General features: G+C 37.0%; 2 protein-coding genes and 1 long non-coding RNA gene across 6 annotated transcripts in view; 1 reads left to right on the top strand and 2 right to left on the bottom strand.

The window, feature by feature from the left end:
- Positions 1–2: 2 nt before the first annotated feature.
- Positions 3–3,408, bottom strand: LOC105684808 (E3 ubiquitin-protein ligase SIAH1B-like). Of its 4 annotated transcripts, none has more exons than XM_020851686.2 (5): positions 2,509–3,408; positions 1,910–2,113; positions 1,452–1,700; positions 1,041–1,283; positions 3–976 (listed from the first exon to the last, which is right to left on the bottom strand). In XM_020851686.2, exons 1-5 carry the CDS (start codon positions 2,530–2,532, stop codon positions 734–736), a joined length of 963 nt encoding a protein of 320 aa, XP_020707345.2. In that variant the 5' UTR covers positions 2,533–3,408; the 3' UTR covers positions 3–733. The 4 variants fall into 4 exon arrangements, with proteins under 4 accessions (XP_020707345.2, XP_012253873.2, XP_048506739.1 ...); XM_012398450.3 differs by having other exon boundaries at positions 3–892; XM_048650782.1 differs by having other exon boundaries at positions 3–892; positions 1,041–1,159.
- A 50-nt stretch (positions 3,409–3,458) lies between these two features.
- LOC105684805 (inactive dipeptidyl peptidase 10) overlaps positions 3,459–22,128 on the top strand; it is a 22,170-nt gene continuing 3,500 nt past the window's right edge. The window contains exons 1-13 of the mRNA XM_012398447.4: positions 3,459–4,262; positions 9,631–9,792; positions 10,947–11,099; positions 11,205–11,332; positions 11,430–11,641; positions 11,844–12,007; positions 12,848–12,951; positions 13,356–13,476; positions 13,797–14,032; positions 14,343–14,686; positions 20,535–20,698; positions 21,591–21,733; positions 21,892–22,086. Coding sequence (XP_012253870.1) covers positions 4,230–4,262; positions 9,631–9,792; positions 10,947–11,099; positions 11,205–11,332; positions 11,430–11,641; positions 11,844–12,007; positions 12,848–12,951; positions 13,356–13,476; positions 13,797–14,032; positions 14,343–14,686; positions 20,535–20,698; positions 21,591–21,733; positions 21,892–22,086 — 2,159 coding nt within the window. The 5' untranslated portion in view covers positions 3,459–4,229. The remainder of the gene's footprint in view (positions 4,263–9,630; positions 9,793–10,946; positions 11,100–11,204; positions 11,333–11,429; positions 11,642–11,843; positions 12,008–12,847; positions 12,952–13,355; positions 13,477–13,796; positions 14,033–14,342; positions 14,687–20,534; positions 20,699–21,590; positions 21,734–21,891; positions 22,087–22,128) is intronic.
- On the bottom strand, positions 14,700–16,084 carry LOC125499983. Its single transcript, XR_007277146.1, has 3 exons — positions 15,839–16,084; positions 15,633–15,754; positions 14,700–15,240 (listed from the first exon to the last, which is right to left on the bottom strand). It is a non-coding gene; the product is annotated as an uncharacterized LOC125499983 (long non-coding RNA).

Genomic DNA, 22,128 nt, shown 5'->3' with positions numbered 1-22,128 from the left:
AGTATGGCACTTTTTTTTTTATTTGGTATGACTTACAAGTTTTCTTCTATCAATCAAGTATCATTAACATATCATATAGGTCATTAGTAACCGTTTCTATTGCAACGAACCACGTTTTAACGAAGCACTCGATATTTTAATAAGTCAAATTCTGAAACTTTATCACAGGTTCTAAACATCTATCAATGCCTCTTAAATTAAGATAATAGGAAATTTTTACATTGTATAAAATAGAAAAAATAGAAAATACATATTTGTTCTCATCTTGCGATATAAAAATGTCTATTACATGTACGTTAATAATCATATCCTTATACGGGTATTTGTTATATTATAACCACATCGCTGGATTTCTTAGATACCACTTAAAAATTCAAGGTGACATACAATAAATCCTCATCATAATATCAACTAATACCGTACTTCCATATGAGAACACAATTATAACTTTTCAAAATGAGTAATAAAGCGATAATAATAAAAACAAAAAGAAACAAAGCAACATTTCCAAGAATAAGGGTAACTAGTTTTTGATATTATACGGATATTTGCAACTCATGTGACTGGTTGTAGAGCTTTGAGGTGTGTGAATTGATATTTCATTTTCTTTAAGAATGTGCGTACTCATATGCGTGTGTTCTAGAAAATAACTAATTCACGCCTCAGCTCTGCTCGTAGGCTACTAGAGTTAAAGATCTCGGATTAGAATGTGCTTTTAGCAAAAGGCCATCTTTCATTGTTCGTCCACATTTCTCGACAGTCGATTCAAAGTCATGGTGCATGTGAAAGTATCATCATTGCCAGTAAACAAGCGGTGCATATCAACGCGTCTGATAATTAAGCAGTCCAAAGCACCGAACAAGTGTAAAGGATTAGTGCGACATGAACGTACCTGCAAAGAGAGTAGAATACAACTGCTCATAATTCGTAAATAATGATCTGATTTTGAACACTGATATTTTTCTTCAATATGATCCTAAATTGTTGAATTCAATGTCAGTGAAGATTCGTAATTATTTGAGTGACTGTTGTTGACTTACATAATCCTTGAAGCTGTAGCTTCTTCGACCGCCATGAACCTTGAGTTCATATTCAAACTCTTTGCCAATTTGACAAGTATTGACGATCTGTACAGCTCCAAACAAATCACCGTGTTCATCTATTTTTATGTACATAAAAAACAATCCCATATCCACGACACGAATCGCCAAGTCAACATCACAACCTTCTTCATAAACCATTTCCCATATCTGTGTGTGAATGTCTCCACTAGGGATAGTTGACTATACGAAAAATTGAATATAACTTTGAATCATCGTACCAATTAAAGTGAGAACTCTGTCATACCTAAATGTTTCCCAAAGTTATTATCCGTTTAAAGCAAAAATATATAGAGAAACAATCTATCGATCCCCACTACTGATTATCGGTTTCTCAGATGACTTCCTTACCTCATAAAATTTGTTGTTGTGATAATAACGAATATGTGGTATCATTCGACCATGTGGTATTGTCACATCACAGGCTCCTAGTCGACAGGGGAATTTTCCCTTTGGAGCTGGAGGAAGCGGCCGTCGCTTGGCCCTCTTAGAATCATCCACTGTAGTGCTACCCACACCAGACCCTCTTGCATCAGTTTGTGATCCGACAGATGGTAGCCTTTTTTTATTGATGTTATGTGTTGGATACTGCAATGAAACCTAAAAGATTGGATAAAAACTTTTGAACACGCTACTGATTTTCCAAAGCTCCTTTAGCTCTCTTCCAAATTAAACGATGATTTGTTGTCTCCTTTCCAATTACTATTTAGAATATCAGTATTTTAACAGATTACAGACATTTTTCTGGACACAGCATTGACACAGCTCACATATTTTCCGGTGTGATAGATTACAAACTTTGGAACTACCTTTATGGCATCAAGTTTCACAGACAATTCTTCGGCAAGGTAGTTTCTAGCAGTTGAAAATTCAGATTTACACAGGGGACATTCTGCCATTTGATTTTTGCAAACATTGCAGATGTGATGTCCACGTTTGCACTGTAGAACAGGAACCTTAGGCCGCTCGTAACAGATAGGACATTGCAACAAGTCCTCCAAATCTATACACCACTAAATAACAAATCCTTTTAGATATTTTCATCCAAAATTATAGCAATTTATGAGCAGATGGAGATAACCACTATTAGAGATAGTTGTCAGAGTTTGTATGATCCAATAAGTCTTGCTTGATGAATACGATAGAACTCATATAAACAATAGTCTCGTAGCTGCATCTAATAGAGTGAAAAACCTTTGGAGTGGTGATAGCGAATTGCCTTATTGAAAAAATTCGTTAAAAGTTCAGCAATTTCTGATCGAGTTGTGACATGGTAAAATAACGATAGAATAAGTGTGAATTCGTTGGTTGGAATCGAAAATAAGGGATTTCATATCTGCTGACAGTTACGTCTAAGCGACAAAAGTACAAATATGCAATGAAATTATTGTACACTTTTCATTCATACCTGATCTCTGAGTATTTCAACCATGGTATTTGTTACGTGTGAAATTACCGATTATACGTCCGAAACTTTTGCGGAAATCGGAATATCACCGATCCTTAATTGAAGTTAAGATTGCCAATCTTCGGTCAACGGATAAAGAGACTGCAAAATTTGAAGTAGTACAACAAGTGTCCCGCTGTAGTTTTGCTCTAGGTTCGCTGCCTCCACTGCCACCTTGCCATTTCCGGTGTTAGCTTGATGAGGTACACTGTCCAAAGTCCATTAGATTATCGTTCGTCGGTTACCATTTCTCAGTTCAAATAATTGGCCATAGTCTATCCGGTCTGACCACAGGAGGTGATTGGTTGGCGGTACGCACGTGACGCACCGCATAATGGAAACTAATTCAAATGAAAATGAACGCAGTAATGACGACTAACTATGAAATATAATAATACCTATAGACTTCAGGGGTAATAACACTGTGTAGGTTTGGTTGAGCACCGTACACAATCAGAATATGGCTTAGATGGAATCACGTCGATGATTTACATGGAATTTCGGCAAAATATCGAATATATTAACACCTACTGTGCGTCAAGTGAAGATTACTCGGTGCTGACGATTGGGAATCAAAAAACTCGTTAGCAAATCATTAATTTCAAATTCTTTGCTCAAAATTTTCCTCAAAGTTTTTCTGAAAGTTTTGTCCGATATTTGAATGGTTTAAAAATTCATGACCCAGTGAATATGATTCAAATCTATATTCAAATGATCGAATCTTTGGGCGCAAGTTACGTAATCGCGGATTCAGGAACTCGGCCTGGATTCTCGTTATTTTCGACGTTCGATCTCTCAATTTCACGCGCAGACGCGTCGGAGTGACAATTACGCGGTTACTTCTATATCGAATTCGCAGGGAACGTTCCAACACAAACCACAATACACGTAGCAGCTCATATGCCAAACATAAAAGTCACGGTACGGGGGCTCCGCGTAGCATTCCTTCTCTGATAAAAGTAAAGAATAAAAAAATTTGGGACACGGACCGTAGCGGTTCATACTCGAGGAAGGGAAAAAAGAGAATAAAATAAAACGAGTGGATAATTCTACCTCCAAGTTGACTATTTTCGTGTTATTACTTTCGATGCATAATTATCGTGCAGTGCGAAAATATTAATATATAATCTGATCAATTTACCACCTGTTATACATGTAATTTGTCCCGAATTATTATCATTTATATTTATATATTACATATCGTGTATTCGTGGTGATAAGGGTCACTTTTGTCAACACCTTCCGCGCACCCTAATTATTTCTAAACTGGTATATCATCATTTTACCATTTAAAAAGCTTTGTTTTGTCCGTTGTTGTCATTGTTGTGGACGTGTGTAATTGTATATTGCTCTTACTGTATACGCATCGTCGTCGCCATAGTCGTCGTCGTTACTTGTTGTTGTTATTCGTCGTCCTTGGCGTTTCGTGGGTGCGGAAATCCTATAGCTGTAATACACCATGAGATTTTTGAGATGGAAGCGCGCATCTCTAGCAACGCGCAGCCTCCGCTTTCGCAGCATCACTACGGACTCGGTTGCCCAGTAGCCAAGGCTCCTCGAACTCCGTGGGTGGCTCGGTTCCCACGTATAATAATATTTTAACCATAAGAAAACTCGGTCAAAAATCAAATTAACAAAAATTGGGATATTTTAACAAAAATTGAACCACATTTGCCTCGCTAATGGCAGACCCAGATAATAATTTCGACGATGAGGTAATATCTTATTGAAAATCCGTCCTAATAAATTGATTGAAAACATAATTACAATTTTTACACGACCGATTTACATTCACCTACTCGTAAACCGCTAGTTAATTTTTTCTGTTCCACGCACGGTTTTCTTCTCCTGTTAATTACCCATTTCCATTCACATTATAATACACAATAAATCAGTATACAAGTTTTTTTTTAAATTGTCATGAAAAAAAATTACATTTCCACTTTTCTACCCACATAGGTCATATGAGAGGCCATGTGACATTTACGATTCATGTACCTATATTCCCAATTTTGGTTACTGCAAATGTTTCTGATTAACCCAGTCCGTGGTTAAGTAGATTAATATTGCATGCATGTTAATTGGACGATGCATGTGTTGTACAATTTTCCTCTGCAACACAATTAATGATTTTTTTTGGCTTTTGTTCAAAACACAATGTGATTAGAATTCTCGTATTTCAATTTTATTGCACAGAAGAATTATTCGAACGTATAGTTGCAAGATCTTATAAAATGAATAACTTTTCCATAAATTTATGGGTACCTAATCGTCTCATACAATTAGGACAATCAACGAATTAATATATTTTTTTCTGCAATTGATTTGCAGAATTATACGGTAAACACAGCTTTTTGAATTATATGTCGCACAACACAGCATGGCGGGATTATCCTATATTCGTGAATATTAAGCACGTTTCACAGAAACATCACTTTCGAGTCACCACGAGGATTCCTTTTTCATAATGTGGCATCACTCCTGGTTATTTTATTTCGTTTTTTTTAATGTTCAATGACTTTACATCTAGCCGCACTTCTATAATTCGGAGAGAAGTGGTGAATTTCATTCTATTAATATTAATATCAATAATCTTAAACGTAAAATTATATAGCTGAGAAAAAATACAACTATAATTCATCGAAGTCGATTAATAGAACGACAATTTTTTAGGGGCGAGAAAGCACTTTGGTATCATTTCGGTTTCAGGCACGCGAGGCTTCACAGAATTAATTGATTGTACGACACAACGAGCCGGTATTACAAAGAAAACTATGATCGATACGTTGTCGAAAAAAAGAAATTCCCATTCATTTCAACTCTTATCATAGATACCTATAGTAGTTCTTACGGGTAACTTGTAAACTCTCACCTGAAGTTCCCAGCTGATTGCAGACATTTGTGCTGTCAAAAGTTGTTTATAATTTTTACCTCGAATAACTCAGGAATGAAGGATCGAAGATTGTTAGACGATAAATGTTACTTGACTGCGTCAAGGATTCGGAATATCGAATTGGTTGGATGTTTGATTGGAATTAAGGTAACAGGATCAAGTAAGGGAACGGAATAATGGCCCTATAGCGTTCGTTTGTATCTGACGGCACGGGATATTAAATTCTATACGTATTTATCTCTAGGTGCGTTTTTTTGCTATTCGGGTCTGATCTGATCCGTCACGAAAGTAAATGATCGATCCGACGTTCCAACTACTTACCCTGCCTCGCAGTGTTCTTTCCGATAATAACAGTCTCGAGAAATTTGTTCAATTTTTTTCATTTATTTTTTCCCCCTCGCATAGTTCGTTTTTTCATTCAAAGTAAAAGGAAACGTTCAGTGCCGATATTCGCGAAGCACTCAGCCTCAATTTGGAGTGAATTATGTATCGAACTTTCTAAGGTGCACAGGCCTGCTTTAATATTTTTCAAACGCATGTCTCGTGTATATTCTCTTGCTTTCGTAATATAATCTTTTTGAGACAATAAGATGACAATATTGCGAATACGATACGTGAGCTTTTGATTGTCACACGCACATAGTGTTATATTTTCCAACAACCATCCTTGGTTTGAAAGACCTCGCTGTTCACACCGGCTGAATCGCACTGAATAATCTAGTAACCCTTACCGCGGTCATGTGCAGTGTAACTATTTGCGGGTAGATATATTGCATACAATGCGCGTTCTATATTGTACAATATAATTACATTCAGCCTTTAAACATAAATTCCGACTCAATACGGAAAAAAGACCATTCCATGAAATTCCCCGTGCGCGTGATAATATTTTTCTTATTATATTCTCTTCATTCATTATTTCGAGCTATTTTTAACGTCTTTATTATAAGTTTTCTAATTACCCGCAACAGTCTCTTCTGGCAAGATATACTATGAGGTATACCTATGTATGTAATACCGAAGTACCGTAACCCGAATGTCCCGCGTTTTTAGGGGATCGATATTATATATCCACTTCTCTTTCGTTGGTGGTATAACGGAAAACATCAACCTACTACTTTAACCGAAGAAAACGGCAGAGGGAAAATTTCATTTTTCCACCGTCAATCTGCAACAGAGTGCACAATCTATTTACATACCATATAAAGTGTCCAAATATAACTCGTTCAAATAGATGCGAATATATAGGGAGGACCAATAATACTCACATATTTTACACCAGTTGCAGGCGGGTCTCTCATACACGTGTGTATCTTTTTTTTTCTTTCTTTTATTTTATTTCTGTTTTATGGGATAAATGTCGACCGTTTGACCTGCATGCTTTTGCTAGGCGCCCCGCGAGCAGCTATCGATTCAAGCAGCAGCTGACTGCCACCAGAGTTTAAGTCGGTTGCTTCTCCGGGAGGTACTTTTGTTTTTCGCACCATAACATGTCACAAGGTATGCAAGTACATACGTGCTACATGGCAAGAGCTGGGTAATACCCATACCTGCTCTAAGTCGTAGGTATTTTCACGGTAAAAAAGAAATTAATAACGTCAAATACCGTTGCGTCCACCCAGCTTGTTGAATTTTCTTCTCTCGTACCTTTTTCATCGGATTCCCCCCTCCCTTTTTCATTCGATTTTTCTTTTCTATATCCGGTCGCGGACTACACGGTTTTTTCTTCGGCCCGCACGGGCTCCACGAAAACTTTTATTGCCTAAGTTATTTTTCACTTTTAACTCTCCACTCAGTTATTATCATCATTATTATCATCGTATATCATTTTGTTTCATTTTTTTTTTCAATTCTTCTCCATTCGTCTCTGTGGAGTGGAGTTCGCGGGTTTGTTGGATATCAGACAAATTTTTCATTCACCAATCATTCGACGGTGCTCGATTGTTGTACTTATTTCACATCTATAGATAGGTATATCGGTAGTTTGAAAACTTTTCTTCCATTTTTATTTTGTTTTAACATTTTTATTCTTCAACCGAAATCATATCGAGCGATCGTATCGTTATTATTATAACCGTTGTTACTATTGTTATTTTACTTGTAATTTTTTTTTGCTCCCTATAGGGTATTCTCAATAAAAGTTTTATTTTCGCATTATTACATGAGCGAAAAAAGTTTTTATAATCGCCAATTACATTTCTATAATAGGCTTTATCTCTATAAACTTACGTTTTGTTATGTCAAATGTATACAATTCGTAGTACCATAGCACTACCTGGTTGCTAATTATACAATTAATTGATATTCGTTGATAACTTAATTGGGTAAAAAAAATTTGTAAAAGTTATGTCGTTGTATTGTAATTGAAACTTAATTTTTTTGTTGAGTTCTTTTTTCCTCTCTTATCATATATTCGACACAGGGTAGAAAATTTGGAGTAAAATTTACCATAGTCTAGATATTTATGTACACCAGAGATCATATTGTTTGTCGATACAGTGAGCTACGGTAAACAGACTACGGTAGTTAGGCAAATTTTGTTGAATAATGAATTTCATTAATTGTAACGCAACGACGTTGTCTCGGTTTCGTATGAAGAAACCACCTGGCATTACGGGATTCAAATAAATTCAATCTACATCGAGATTTTCATTGATTTATTTATTCAGTTTTCTTAAACAGCGATAAAAACCTGAATATAAATGACACTCGTATTCTTATTATTTGCGTAGTTGATGTGGTAAAAAAAAATTGTCGTAGTTGATGAAAAGTTTGAGGTTCCAATTCTATTACCGCTAGAAAAATGAAGGAACAAAAATTTCTAGATCGTTTCATCTGTCCTGAGAAATTTATAACGTCACGAAAATAGGTACATACATATATTGCATCTACTTAGGTATAATGCGAACCTCTTTTTTGGAATAGAATACACGTGTACATAGGTGATCGCTGCGATTACGGTGGTTGTTAAACCGAAGTGCATGGCAAAAAACATACGCACTCTTTTCTGCAGACAGTGCGATTTGCTTCGTAATACTGAAATGCATATCATTAGGTATGCCTTGTTGTTCGTTGGAGATGCCACAAGATTTCCATCGCATGATAATATATTTCGTACACTCAAATAATAATGTACACAATTTGATGTTCGTATTCTAACTGAATTACTCACAGCTCTTTAATGATTTGCACACATTTTTTTATACTGTTTGTCGAATAAAATAGGAAAAGAAAAATAATTGATGAATAATGATAGTAAATTAATTGCATGGGATAAAATGTAAATCAATATGCGGAAACGTCACAAATTTTCGTACTCATTTTCAAAATATATGAAAATGAGAATTTCGGAAATACCGTTCACTCAAATTGCTTTACAAGCGATCACCGTCTGCACTGCATATTTGAACTGATTTTGATTCTGAAGTTAATTAATTGCTTTCAAAGAGAATCGAGCATGCCACAGAGGATTCGCGGAATATTCTCTAACACTTTGTTCTTGTTTTTATTCATTATTATATGTATATAGTTATTATATGATTTACTTACGATACAGTGACCCATTTGAAACACGCTTATGTATTCAATTCAATGTTTCGCAAATCAATATGTACGTACAGGATATGAATTTCGGATGAAAATTGTACGGTTTCAAATGAGCGACAAACAATGAGCGAATCATCATTTTTTTCTGTATTCCAACCGTTTGTTACTTCATAAATGAGAACCGATTTTCTCTTCCTCTGTAACAAAATAGTTGTGTTAAAATACCGAAAAGATCATACCTTATGTAAAGATGACAACTTAAGAAGATGAATAATACAAAAAGTAATTGTTGAAAACCAAAATGATTCGGTCGTCATTTATCCTGCTGAATATCATGCAACTCGGGTTGGAAATATTCTCTCATATCCATACGGCGTCTTGGTTAGCAAAATGTTTGATTAAAACGATTAAAATATGGACACCATCTTGTATAATACACCAGACTGTAATTTAATATCAACTCCTCAAGTATTCACCGCATTAATGCGTTCTGCGAAGAAAGAAAAATGAATGGATGAAAAATGGAGAAAAGAGAAAATTATAACGATAAAGATGGCGTGAATTTTTTGTTAGAAATAATTGTTGATAATTGAAAGGTGGTGATTATTCGTGAAATTTTAAACGATCTCTATTTGGACAATTAGGAGCTCGTTTCGACAAATCCGAATCAGAGAAACTGGAGGGGTATTTTAATCGCGCTTCTCGTAATCATCGCAGTTCTTGCTCTGATTGTTACTTCAGTCGCACTTCTAACACCTCCTGATGAAGGTCCTCGAGTGCGTGGTTCCCGTTTACGTCTATCAGAGGTAAGTTAATTTCCCTCTTCAATTATATACTTTTTTGCTTGTCGCGCTCCTCTACAATATACATTTGTAGAACCATTTCAGTAGAGTTTTTTTCTTTCTAAATTTTTGCAGGTAATTATACCACCTCGAAAACCTCCCGGAGGATTTCCTTCGTTTGTGTTTCGTTAACTCCGAGGCACGTTTAAACTTTTCTGAAAATCATCCAAGAAAATTACTACCCTTAGATTTTATTCATTTTATCTTCAAATTCGATCGAAGTTTCGATACATTGGTAAAACACGAAAAATTACCATCCTCGGGATGGCCCGAACGCCGGTAGCTCTTTTTGCGAAATCCAGAAGAAGACAGTTGGTGATCTTAACTTTGAAAATGTTAAATGTATTTACGTGAACTTCCGTTTATCAGCGTTCCGCAAATTATATACCTACGATAGCGATGAGCAAGAGTGTGTTGATTGATGAAGGTTTATGATATTATCGTCGAGTCACGATCTCGTGTAATAGGTACGAACGCATTAGGTATGATGGGAACCGAAAGTATTTCATTCTTAACCTAATCGATTTGAACAAACCTATCGCTATAGGGATCAATTTCATGTAGTTGAATCTGTTGAATTTCATCTCTATTCATCTACGCCGTGTTAACGTTGTTTCCTTGTACCAACGATGGTTTCTTCTACCATCTCTTTCATTCTTATTTTATTTGTTTTTTTCTGTTCTTCCCTATACCCTCAATTTTACTCTTTTATCTTCTCTCTGTTTTCATTCTCGCGATGCGACATGGAAAGTAATTAAGGTCAGACTACCATAACGCGTATCACATCTATTGGTGTTATAACGTGCAATACGTAGAGTCATTTTTGCAGGTGAGCGAGGAAAATGTTTGGGGTGCGTTTGTCAAAATAAACTTATCGCGATGCAAAAAAACGAAAGGACATCTAATAGTTCCTTGGACGAAATTATTTTCCTATCACGGCGCAGTAGAATAAAATCTTGGATTTGATTTTATCGAACCTGTGACCTAAAATGAGAAATTTTGTTATACTTCTTGAAGTCAAGCATCCATGGGTTTCACTCTTTTCTTTGATCCTTCAGATTCGATTAGACCTACGGAAGAAATCGGGGTCGTTTAAATACGTTTCAAATTTTTATTAGGTCTTGTCAGGAGATTTATCACCGTTGTTATTTAATGGAACTTGGGTAAGCGGACGCCATATTTGTTACCGTGACGCGTCGGGTGGAATTTCTCTGTTGGATTCATCCGACCCTAATATAACATCGCATAGTCTTATGCCGAATTCCACCTTCGTGAGTATTTGAACAAACGGATTATTAATCGTACGAACAGAATAGCGTTCAGGATTAAACATCGCAAAGTTTCTTTCCTATTGTTACAACTCCCGCAATTTACAGAGGCGCTTAAATCCGGCGAAATTCTCCCTGTCCCCGGATCACAAATATTTACTACTGGCTCAAAATGTGAAGAAATTATTTCGGCATTCTTACCTAGCACAGTACATTATATACGACGTGAATACGGGGTGAGTTTTTACACGAGTGGTCAAAAAATAATTTTTGTTTCTTTCAAGACGTTCGACACTCTTTTCTGTTTCTTTTTTTTTCCTCTAAAATTTTCAGAGAAACCATACCGCTTACCCCTCAGCCGGAGACCGACGGTCATCCCTATTTGCTGCTTGCTCAATGGACGCCGAGAGGTCATGGATTGGTTATGATCCAAGATTACGACATATATTACAGACCTGGTCCACTGAGCAACACGGGGTACCGAGTGACAAATTCAGCGATACCAGGAATATTGTCGAACGGATTGCCGGATTGGTTGTACGAAGGTAATACGCAAACGGAAATATACGCGTTCATTACCGTACCCTCTGCGGAGGGTGGGCTGAAGTTAGAATTTGGAAAATTCATAATATTTCCTTTGAATTTATGGCGTTCCTTTTTCAATCCCGTAGTTTACCGTCTTGATAATTGATTTCTTATTTCCTTGATGATGTATTGAAAAATCATGCTATTTATCGACTTCGACAGAGGAGATCTTGCGCAGCTCAGAGGCGATATGGATGTCGAAAGATGGACATTTAATGCTTTACGCCTCGTTCAACGATTCTCTTGTACAAGAAATGCGAATCCCATGGTTTGGAGAGGGTTCGAGAACACTTTATCCGGATATTCGATCTCTCCGTTACCCTAAGGTAAACGGCATCAATTTATAATGAACAAAAATAGTAGGTACGCGTGCCCCGCATAGCGCTGTGTTGATAATTTGGCTCTGTTTATTGTCAGTTATATCACAATGTTTTGTCCACATATCTTCAAAAATTTCACATTCAAAGTCATGCAAATCGGAACCATCTGATTGTCATCACCGGTAGAATTTTTATACGTTCACTTCACCTCTGCGTCGAGCGAGGTCGAAGTCACTGTTTGTTATTCTATTGTCCCCTGTGATATTATGGATGTATGTGTTTATATATGTTTCATTTTTGACCTCACAATTGAGAATTCTCAAATGATATGGTTGGTAATTTGTTTCGATTATGGGGTGGTAATTAAATCGATTTGTCTATCAGAGAGATCGAGTTACCGCCAATTTTTCACTTCTCGAAGCAGCGAAATTGATATATCCAGATTTGATTTACAATTAGTCGTAGTTTACTCTAGGTGTAAGTCCAATCGAAATAGGATCTCACCTAACAATTTTAATATATTTTGTCACTCTGGGCGAGTTGGAGTGTCACTGTATACGAATAGTATGGCTTAGCCCAGAATTAACTTCACCAGGTGTACACAGGGAGTAATTGTATATATGACTCTGGTATGATTTACGCGTTTCTTCATGGTAGTTTTCGGGACCCAAAGTAGCCGTTTCTGCGACTGTGGAGGTGAATCTGCAAATGCGCGTACGCGCAGTACAGAAAAGTGAGCTTTCAACTCCTAGGAGTGCTCCTCCACGCTTGGCGTAGAAAGACCGGCTTTGCGTCCTTGGGGTACACAATGTACTATAGATTGATTTGATTTCCTTCTTTTTGCAGCCGGGAACGCCAAACCCTTCGATAAAACTGGTCGTCGCTGATTTGGCTGACCCAAAAAATATTCGAAGTAGAACAGTGAGGCCTCCACCCGCTATCGAGCACGTGTGAGTCTACGGTTTTATTTGAATTCTTATTGACGAATTAATTTTTTTCCCAGCTGGATAAAACGTCTCATGTGATAATCGATTATGTACATTAAATATACTTTTTATTATACGTTATATACTTACATACAAGGCGTTGAATTTCCGTTGCGTGTCGGTCAAATATCGATTCTTTGCTTACCGCACGAGACTGGTTTCTTTGATTTTTTTTTTTTTTTGTGGTATTCTTTATTGTGAACAGCGGCTATAGGTTGAGCCGAAAAGCCGCGAACAAGAGGGTAAAGAGACGAGAAGATATAAAAGCACGATACTCCGAAATGAATCGTTATACCTTCAAAGTATAAAGACACGCCGAGTACCACCCACTCCATAATTTTTCCCCCCTTTGCTTTTTCGATTTACAGAGAACACTACTTTACCACCGCTTCTTGGGTGTCCCTCACGGAGATATGCGTAACTTGGTTAACGAGATCTCAAAATCTTTCAATAATTACCGTCTGCGAAAGCCCAATGTGGAATTGTCAGGTGAGATTATACCGTGAGCGTCTGTTGAAAGTGGTTGCGATCCACGCATGCGACGAAATATTCGAATTCCTCGGTCTACGAGCTAAACCGAGTCTTGCCGGAGTCAGTGCCGGTGGCTACGAGCGAACCCGAGTCTTGCCGGAGTCAGCGCCGGTGGCTACGAGCGAACCCGAGTCTTGCCGGGGTCGAGGTAGCCACCGGCGCTGACTCCGGCAAGACTCGGGTTCGCTCGTAGACCGGGTAATTCGAATATCTCGACGCATGCGTTGATCGCAACCCGTTTCACCAGAATCGCGCGGTATAATTAATATTTCTTTCAGGAAATTCAACGAGTATTAGGAGAAGGACGAGGATGGGTCGACACGCCGCCAGAATCTCCGGTATTTTCAATGGACGGAAGTAGCTACGTCGCTATAATTCCCGTTCGCGATGGTCCATCAGGATACTACAAACACATTGTCCTGGCAAACGTATTGAAGAAAAGAGTTGTGCCCTTAACCCACGGAAGATACGAAGTCGTGAGAATATTGGCGTGGGATCAGGTCAACAATACCATGTGAGTATGCTACGCGGAATATCCTGAAGACATCGCCTCGCGAACATTATAATTACATTTTCGAATCGATCCATTCACTGCTGCATTTAGATTAGAAAAAAAAAAGTAATTCTTTTTCGAAACTAAATTTACCGAAACTTGGTAGCAGGTAACTGTTTTCCTTACAAATGCGAAAAAAATAGGGTAGTAAAATTTTCTAATTTTTTTAGTTTCTCGCAACATGGCTAGGGAAATGTTAATTCAGACGGGATATCTGAATAATTATTTCAGCCGATCTCACCCGTTTTATTATACCCTTTTTCTTTCTCAGATATTTCATTGGGATTCCCCAAGCACATCCGGGCCAAAGACATTTGTACCGTGTAAATTCTCAACCTCCTCATCTCGGTTCTTCTCTTCATGCTCCAGTTTGCATAACTTGTTCAGCTGTTACAAATCCAGAAGCTCAATATAATTCGGAGAGACCTAGTAAACACACGGGTGTTCATGGCAACAATAATAACGGTGTTATAAACAATAACAACAATAACGGTTATCACACGTGGTCGGACAGCAACGATTGGGCGGAATACGAACTCACCGAATCACACAGCGCTGTTCAGCCATTGGAAACTCCTGGACAACGTGATAAAACTAAAAAAACAGCTAATACGAGTAAGTAAAATTTCAATATGGGTTGTCCTTTTTTTTCAATCAAATCTAGTAATGCATATTTGACAGTTTGAACCCAGCCTTTCATTATTATATTAGATTATTACAAACCTACATAGTTTTACATTACGTACGCGTGCGATCTAGAGCTTTCATTTCAGTCTTTCTATAAACATAGAATTACTATTTCCCACGTAACTAGAAGTATAGAAAGTATTTCGATTGATTTTTTTTATCCATTTATTTGTTTATTTTTATGTACATTTAGCTATGTATGTATACTGTGTGGTGGAACCGGTGGATACATCGATCTAGGAATGTCTTAATAATAATAATGGAATGGAGGAATGTGATAATATTGATGATAACAATCATAACGATAATAATAACAACAACAATAATAATAACAATAATAATACTCTGCACTCGTCATCCGGTACACAAACACCGTCTTAATTATAAATAACGAACCTTTGAGATCCTGTTGTTAGTGTATACGACCATAGTTTCTTTTCCGTTTCTTGTAATCAACGTAAACTTCAGAGTAGAGTATTTCTCTGTGACAAAAATTTGCCTTGATTATACTTCCCTGTGAGTTAGTGATCATATAGTGCTAGTTTTTAAGCTAAATTATACAAGAACGGTCCTTCCCAGTTCTAATTTCCAGAACTCTTCTTGGTTTAATACGCAAACTTTTTTTTCGTTTCATTAGAATTTTTTCAATTGAGAACTTTCATACTCTATAGTTAATACTCTGCGTCAATACAACCAGAAGTTTTTTAAACATTTAAATAAAAGGGTATTGTAGGTATATCGACTTAGAACGGTTCGAGAAAATAGTAAAATTTTCGATTTTGTTGCTCATCAAGATCCAAGCAGTTGGTGACAAAACAATAGATGATAATTTTGCCAAAAAACATAAGGGCCCGAATTTATTTGTTCTCCTTACCGTCTATGCGGTTGGTAATCGGAAAAAAGCCAGTTTTGCCTCTTGAAATGGAGGTATCGCGATACCCTTTGGTAAATTTTTTGCTTCAAATTGACCATAGTTACGAATAGTGATGAAAGTTTCTAGAACTGGTCAAGGTGATGCGACTTTATTTGTTTTGTTTTTATTTTCTTTTCGTCAGGTCATCAACGATTCTTTGCACTTACTTCAGATTCTTGAAGAACTGTTTTCTGCCAATCGCTATGGATTCTCGATGAAAAAAAAGCGAGGAAAAGCCTCTGCCGTGAATTTGAGAAATTGAAAAGAATATACGTAGATTTTCCGAGTGGAGATGAGACGCAAAAAGCATCGAGCTTTCTAATGTTTCCGCGCGACGCTCCAACTTTTATTTTTTGCCGATATCCAGGTGGTCCGATTTATCGGGGCGATGAAAAAAAGCTCCAGAAGCATCGGAATTTGATACTATTACTATTATGTTCCCTCGAAAAGCCAACGTCAGTCTTGCGTTACGTCATTGACGGATTAGTCGAGGAGGATAACGCATCTTCAGAAGATAATCTTCAAAGTTTACGATCGATTCCACTTCCAGGAAGGGTTCATTGTTATCGCTGTTATTATGATTCGTTTGACACGATATAATCATCTTGATTATCGCGTTCAAATTAGGCCGATGGTCGAAAGTAAAAATGAGCCGATAATCAAAAGTTGGATCGAATTATATCGACGCGTAAAAAGTGATAACTACGAACGAAAAATATTTGCATCAGAATACAAGGTATCGTCGACGATCCGAGTATTTTTTTTTTGCGTAATTTTATGCCCTGAAACATTTAGCGATGTTGAATCGTTGGTTTTTTTCCATTCGAGAGTCACTTTATCGAGAGAAATAGAATAAGAGCGTTCGTTTAATATCGACGCCGTTACCGCGATAATACTCGGCCCTCACACACCTTCTTTTCAAAGACATTTTAGGACGGACTTTTCAAACTTTTTTTTTTTCACATAGGTATGCAGAATATAAGTTATAGATTGATTGACTCTTGACTCTTTTATCCCGGCTATTGTTTGCAAGTCTCTACAGCCTCCTTTGTTGGAAGTACATAGATCAGTGCGTTGACTTGGTGGGCGGCCGCCCAGAATCCTGGCGACAATACAGAACATACTGCTGCCCGCTTCTGTCTGCCCTGTAATTGCCATTAATTGCCATCTGGCTGATCCTAAGCGCGCCTGACAGCGTCGTGCACTCCGAGATCGGAGTATATCGGAATCGATGCGATGCGACGCGATGCAATGGCCATGTTTAAAGCAGGTAGAAACGGTATTAGCTCTTTACTGTTAGATGTAAGCTCAAAAATACAAGATCTTTAATTTTTTACGTGTAATACATCCATACATATATATAATTATATGTGTATTTATTTGCTCACATATAATGGAATGGTATGTTAACAAAACACAATGCGCTTATACATACATTACCTATCTATATCGCGTGTCCCAGCGTTTAAACCGCAATATGTCTGGTTGCCTGCCATCGAGGGCCAGGTTTACGCTGTATCGGTAAGTCAAACTAAGGTCAGCGAATGAAGGTGGCGCTATAGGCAAGGTGGAGCCTGGCGGTAGGCAAACAGACATACTGCGGCTTAAAGTTTGTGGACACACTGTATATCCCACCTACATATCATGAATATTGAAAATTTTAAATTGGGCACGACCGTTCTTCTCTAGATCATAATTTTCATAAAGATTGTATTGATTATTGATTTTTATTTATTCGTTCAGTTTTTTTGTATTGTGCAGTCTTTGTGCTTTGTTGTCGCCGATACATAACATGACACGTCACAGAACAATTGCAATCATTAACAGCACAAAATTAATAATTATTATAATTATACATTATGCTCTTCATTAAAAAAAAAAGTTTAGTTGTATACACTATTTCAATAATCAGGTTCAAATTATACACAGCATTACGCGGACCGATTTTTTTTTTTTTTGTTGTTCGCTTCGCTCGGAATCAATAATAATGAAAAAGGCTAATTAATGGAATTAATAGTAGAGATGAGTTGGGTAAAAGGTTTCACCATCATACAACCTACCCTGCCCTATATCCTATATCTATAAAATAAAGACATCAAAACTGGTGAGTCGTGATTTGGGTTGCCATTATGCAGAGGCTACTAGGTTTCGTATAATGGCACTTGCAAAATAGCAACCCATGTACCCACTGATTTCACCGTGAAAGCACGGTATATTATTATATTACAATATAAGGTGAAGTTTAAGTCACGCAACAAGCTGATAAAATTACATTATCATACCAATTATCTAGGCATACCTATGACATTGTTAATTGCTTCGCACCTGCCATCATATATTCTTTGCATTATAGTCAAATTAAATCGTCAAACATAATATTATAAAATTTCCTTCGCTACTTTGTACATAATTATGTACATTGTGTATATTTGATGTTGTATGAATTATTATTACTCTGTTATATGGTGTAACGCGCTTTTTCATCACTTTGGGCATATTCGTCGTGATCGGTGTAATAACTCGTTATTACACTTTATGTTGTACATAGCAATACAAATGAACAAACAAACCAAAAATTATTCACCCGAAAAACACGCAATCACACGATATCAATACTCATCGTACCATTTGGAATAGTGAAATCTAAAAAGAAATTGAAATACATCAGGCGCATATACTGTGAGCGTTCGTTGAAAGTGATCGTGATCCACGCACGCGTCGAAATATTCGTATTTCTCGGTCTTCGAGCGAACCCGAGCCTTGCCGGAGTTAGCGTAGCCACTGGCGTAGGCATCTTGTTGTGCGATATCACCTTGACGGCTGATTCGGTAGCAGATTCGGCCGTAGATCAGCCCTCAAGGTGACATCTCACAACAACACGCCTACGCCGGTGGCTACCCAATTTAACAAGAATTGCACGGTGTATACTCCGGTTATAATATAGGTCTTCGGAAATAAAACGTACGAAAAAGAGGAAGATTTAAAAAAGAAACTCGGAAGTGTAGGGATGATTTTTCTGCAGGTATACTAACTGCAATAGAATCGAGTTTACCTCTATATCGATTTGAAAAGAGGACGCACAGTCAATGCAATACCACCTCGACTTCAATTTTTAGAAACTCCTAATTTGATTATTTTTTTTAAGGGATCTTTGTTTTTTTTTTCTTTGATACTCAGCCGTGCGTTGAAAATGTGTCAGAGAAGCGCGTGTCGAGTACACAGCCGGGTGGTTTCACTCGATTAAACCAGCGCGGACGAAGGTCAAGGGTCATTTTGAGAATACTTCGCGTCCACAATATAATTGCGTGGAATATGAGAAAAATTTATGTGCTCGAGTTTCGATGTTGGTATATACCTGTAAAGTAGAGTGGCGCAAAAAAATCGACTATTATTTATAATTGCGTCTCCTGTGATAGTGTATTAGTTTAACATCTTTCAAAAACCCCCTCTAAAGATGAGTTGGAAACAAGAATCATTAGGGTTCGCTGAAGATTTTTAAAAATTTCCAAAATAGCCAATAGTTTGATTTATTTTTTCTAAATCTTTTTTCTCCTCATTCTATTATATTTCGGTTGAAAATGATGGGATATTGTGATTTCTAGAAGTCGCTACATTACGTTCCTCTTTAAAATTTCCTGGAGGCCGCAAGCGTTTAGGTTGCATCTCGATATGAATTCTTTTTTATTTCGAACCTGAACAAAGTCTCGATGTAATTTCACGTAGACAAGAATAAGGAAGCATCCGAGACTGTTTATAGCATCCAATTCAATTTCCTTCAATTTTACACAAGATCAAGATTCCAATGAGCATCTGGATTTGACTTTTCATTCGATGGAAGATATTTGGATCGCGTCCAAATGCTACGATGTGCAATTTTCCTGCATAAACTAGAAAATTTAAATCCTGATATATTGTTACGACTTTTAAACTTACATAATACCTACTTGTAATTTAAACGGTATATAGCTATAGTGACTCGAACGCAAAGCCTGAGATGTGATTCAATTAGTCATTCTTGGTATTATTTTTATTATCTGCACCATGACGATTATTTCATTTTTTTTTTTATCTTTATTTCTCACGTAATGCAATTTCCAGTTTTTTTTTTTTGTAATATATCTATATAGCATACTTATAATGGGGAGTACAAGAGACGTCGCTTCGGCTCCGCTGCTGAGGCTTCGCTGATTTGAACGTTAAAGGGAATATCGGTTGGGTGGGCGAGAAAAATGAGGCTATTTCAAAAAGAAAACGAAGTAAAATCAGTAAAATACGAGTCGGGTACATCATATTCCACCTCCTGTAACTAGAATTTCACCAAATATAATCAAGAAGCTCTTCCAGATGAGAAAGGAAAACCTTAATATATCATTCTGATGTTATTGTTGAATTCTGTCATTGGAGTATCAACATGTATATGACCTTTATGAATTGTCAATGTTAAGGGTAAGCGATTCAGAATCTGCAGAATATTTTTTCTTCTCCATAAAATTTCAGGCCCATACGTACATTTATGTACGTGCAAAGGTGTATAAATAAATTCTTACATCAGTACACATATACGTGACAGAAAATAATTAAAACACTTCATCAGGTTACGTTAAATTACACATAAAAATAATTACACGTGCAGCAGGGCATGAAAATCCAGTTTTTTTTTTTTTTATATGCGGCTTGTTGTACATACATATATGTGTATATATATACCGAATGCTATATACATTTACAATTTATCAGGGTTGAAACCGGGATGTCAAGGACAATCGCGAATATCCTGGTTAAGGGAAATTTGAAGAAAACAAAAAACCAAAAAGAAATTCTCTTCACGTTGAATGTAAAAAAGTTATTTATTTTATTTTTCAGAAAATTCGGACACCTGCCAATATCATAACGCGATATTTTCACCAGGATTGGATTACTTCGTTTTGGAATGTCTCGGACCGAGTATACCAACGGTTGCCCTTTATAAAACCACCTTGCCAGAGCCCCGTTTCATCGGACTTCTGCAAAACAACACCGCGCTTCGGGTAGGTCAACCAATAAAATTAATGCCACCTCAGGGACTCGAACGGAAACCTCGGGAAAATTACAAACCACACGTGCAACAATTTATTACACCTTTCCGTTCAAACAAAAAAAAAAATATAATCAACAAGAACCACATCACCCCGCGTGCGTTATAAATAAATTCGATTCACAACCGAAATTGTAATCATGGGGAAAAACGGAAACTGACCGAATTTTTTTTCTTCGAATTTTTTCGTAGACCTATTCGCAAGATCGTGAGTTAAATATTATGAAGCATCCCTCATAAGGTTTGTTGGCCAGGAAATAATTTTTTTTCGCTGAGCCCCCGTTTATATTTCCTCTCCGCTCGATCAATGTACAATAAAGTCAAACAGAGTATATAGACAAATTTCAACATATTCTTCCAGCCAAGACAATCAACTTTGTGAAATGATATTCGTCGGCTGTCGAAACCTTCCCACCCCCACATGCCCCCCGAAAACAATAAAAAAAGAAAAAGGAAGAAAATATAAAGTGGGCTAATATAATTAGCATATTTTTAATCTACCCTTACATAATACATATACTACTACGACAACTTGAGCGAGACTACAAACAAAAAGAAAAGAAGAGAAAGAGAGAGAAAATACTACTAACAATACGATAGAAAACTTTCGTCGTGGTTTTGCGAGACTCAGACAATTGGCAGCAATTATAAAGATTCCGAAATAAAGTTAGTCCCTAATTTCGGTCTCGGATATTCCGTGGATTTGGCAATCTCGTTTATTCTACAAACGAGTTTCAAACTTCTCGAAAAAAAAGAACAATAATAATGATGATATCCAGTTAATTTGACCGCGATCATATTACGTATAATGACTTTCGATTAGCTTATGATATCTTGTGTTGTAGGAAAGAGTGGCTAAAATTGCTCTACCTCAAGTAAAGACGTTCCCCGTGCAAATGAGCGGTGGTTATAACGCTCAAGTACGTCTTCATTTACCTCCTGGTTTGCGAGAAGAAGAAATAACGCGGTATCCTATGGTGGTTCAAGTGTACGTAAATTTAACGTTCGCAAAATTTATTATTTCGAATTGGTTGAATGATATTTTCAGAGCTTATAATAAATTCACGAATAAAGCACAAACGGAAACTAACAACAAATTGGCCGTTGCTCTTGTTACAATTTTAAAAAACAATGTTCAACGTACAGATACGGAGCTCCCGGTTCGCAATTGGTAACGGACAAATTTAAAATTGATTGGAACACGTACCTGGCGAGTAGCAAGGGAGCAATTGTTGCTCAAATTGACGGTCGAGGCAGCGGAGGTCAAGGCTATCAATTACTCCACGAGGTATATTATAGATTGGGATCAGTGGAGGTAGCAGATCAGCTGGAAGTGACAGAGTGAGTAGATAATGCAAAGTTATCGATTGACTCGTTAAAATT

This window comes from Athalia rosae, chromosome 2 (genome assembly GCF_917208135.1).
Source record: "Athalia rosae chromosome 2, iyAthRosa1.1, whole genome shotgun sequence".
Taxonomy (NCBI): Eukaryota; Metazoa; Arthropoda; class Insecta; order Hymenoptera; family Athaliidae; genus Athalia; species Athalia rosae.
This window is presented reverse-complemented; position numbering and strand designations above follow the sequence as displayed.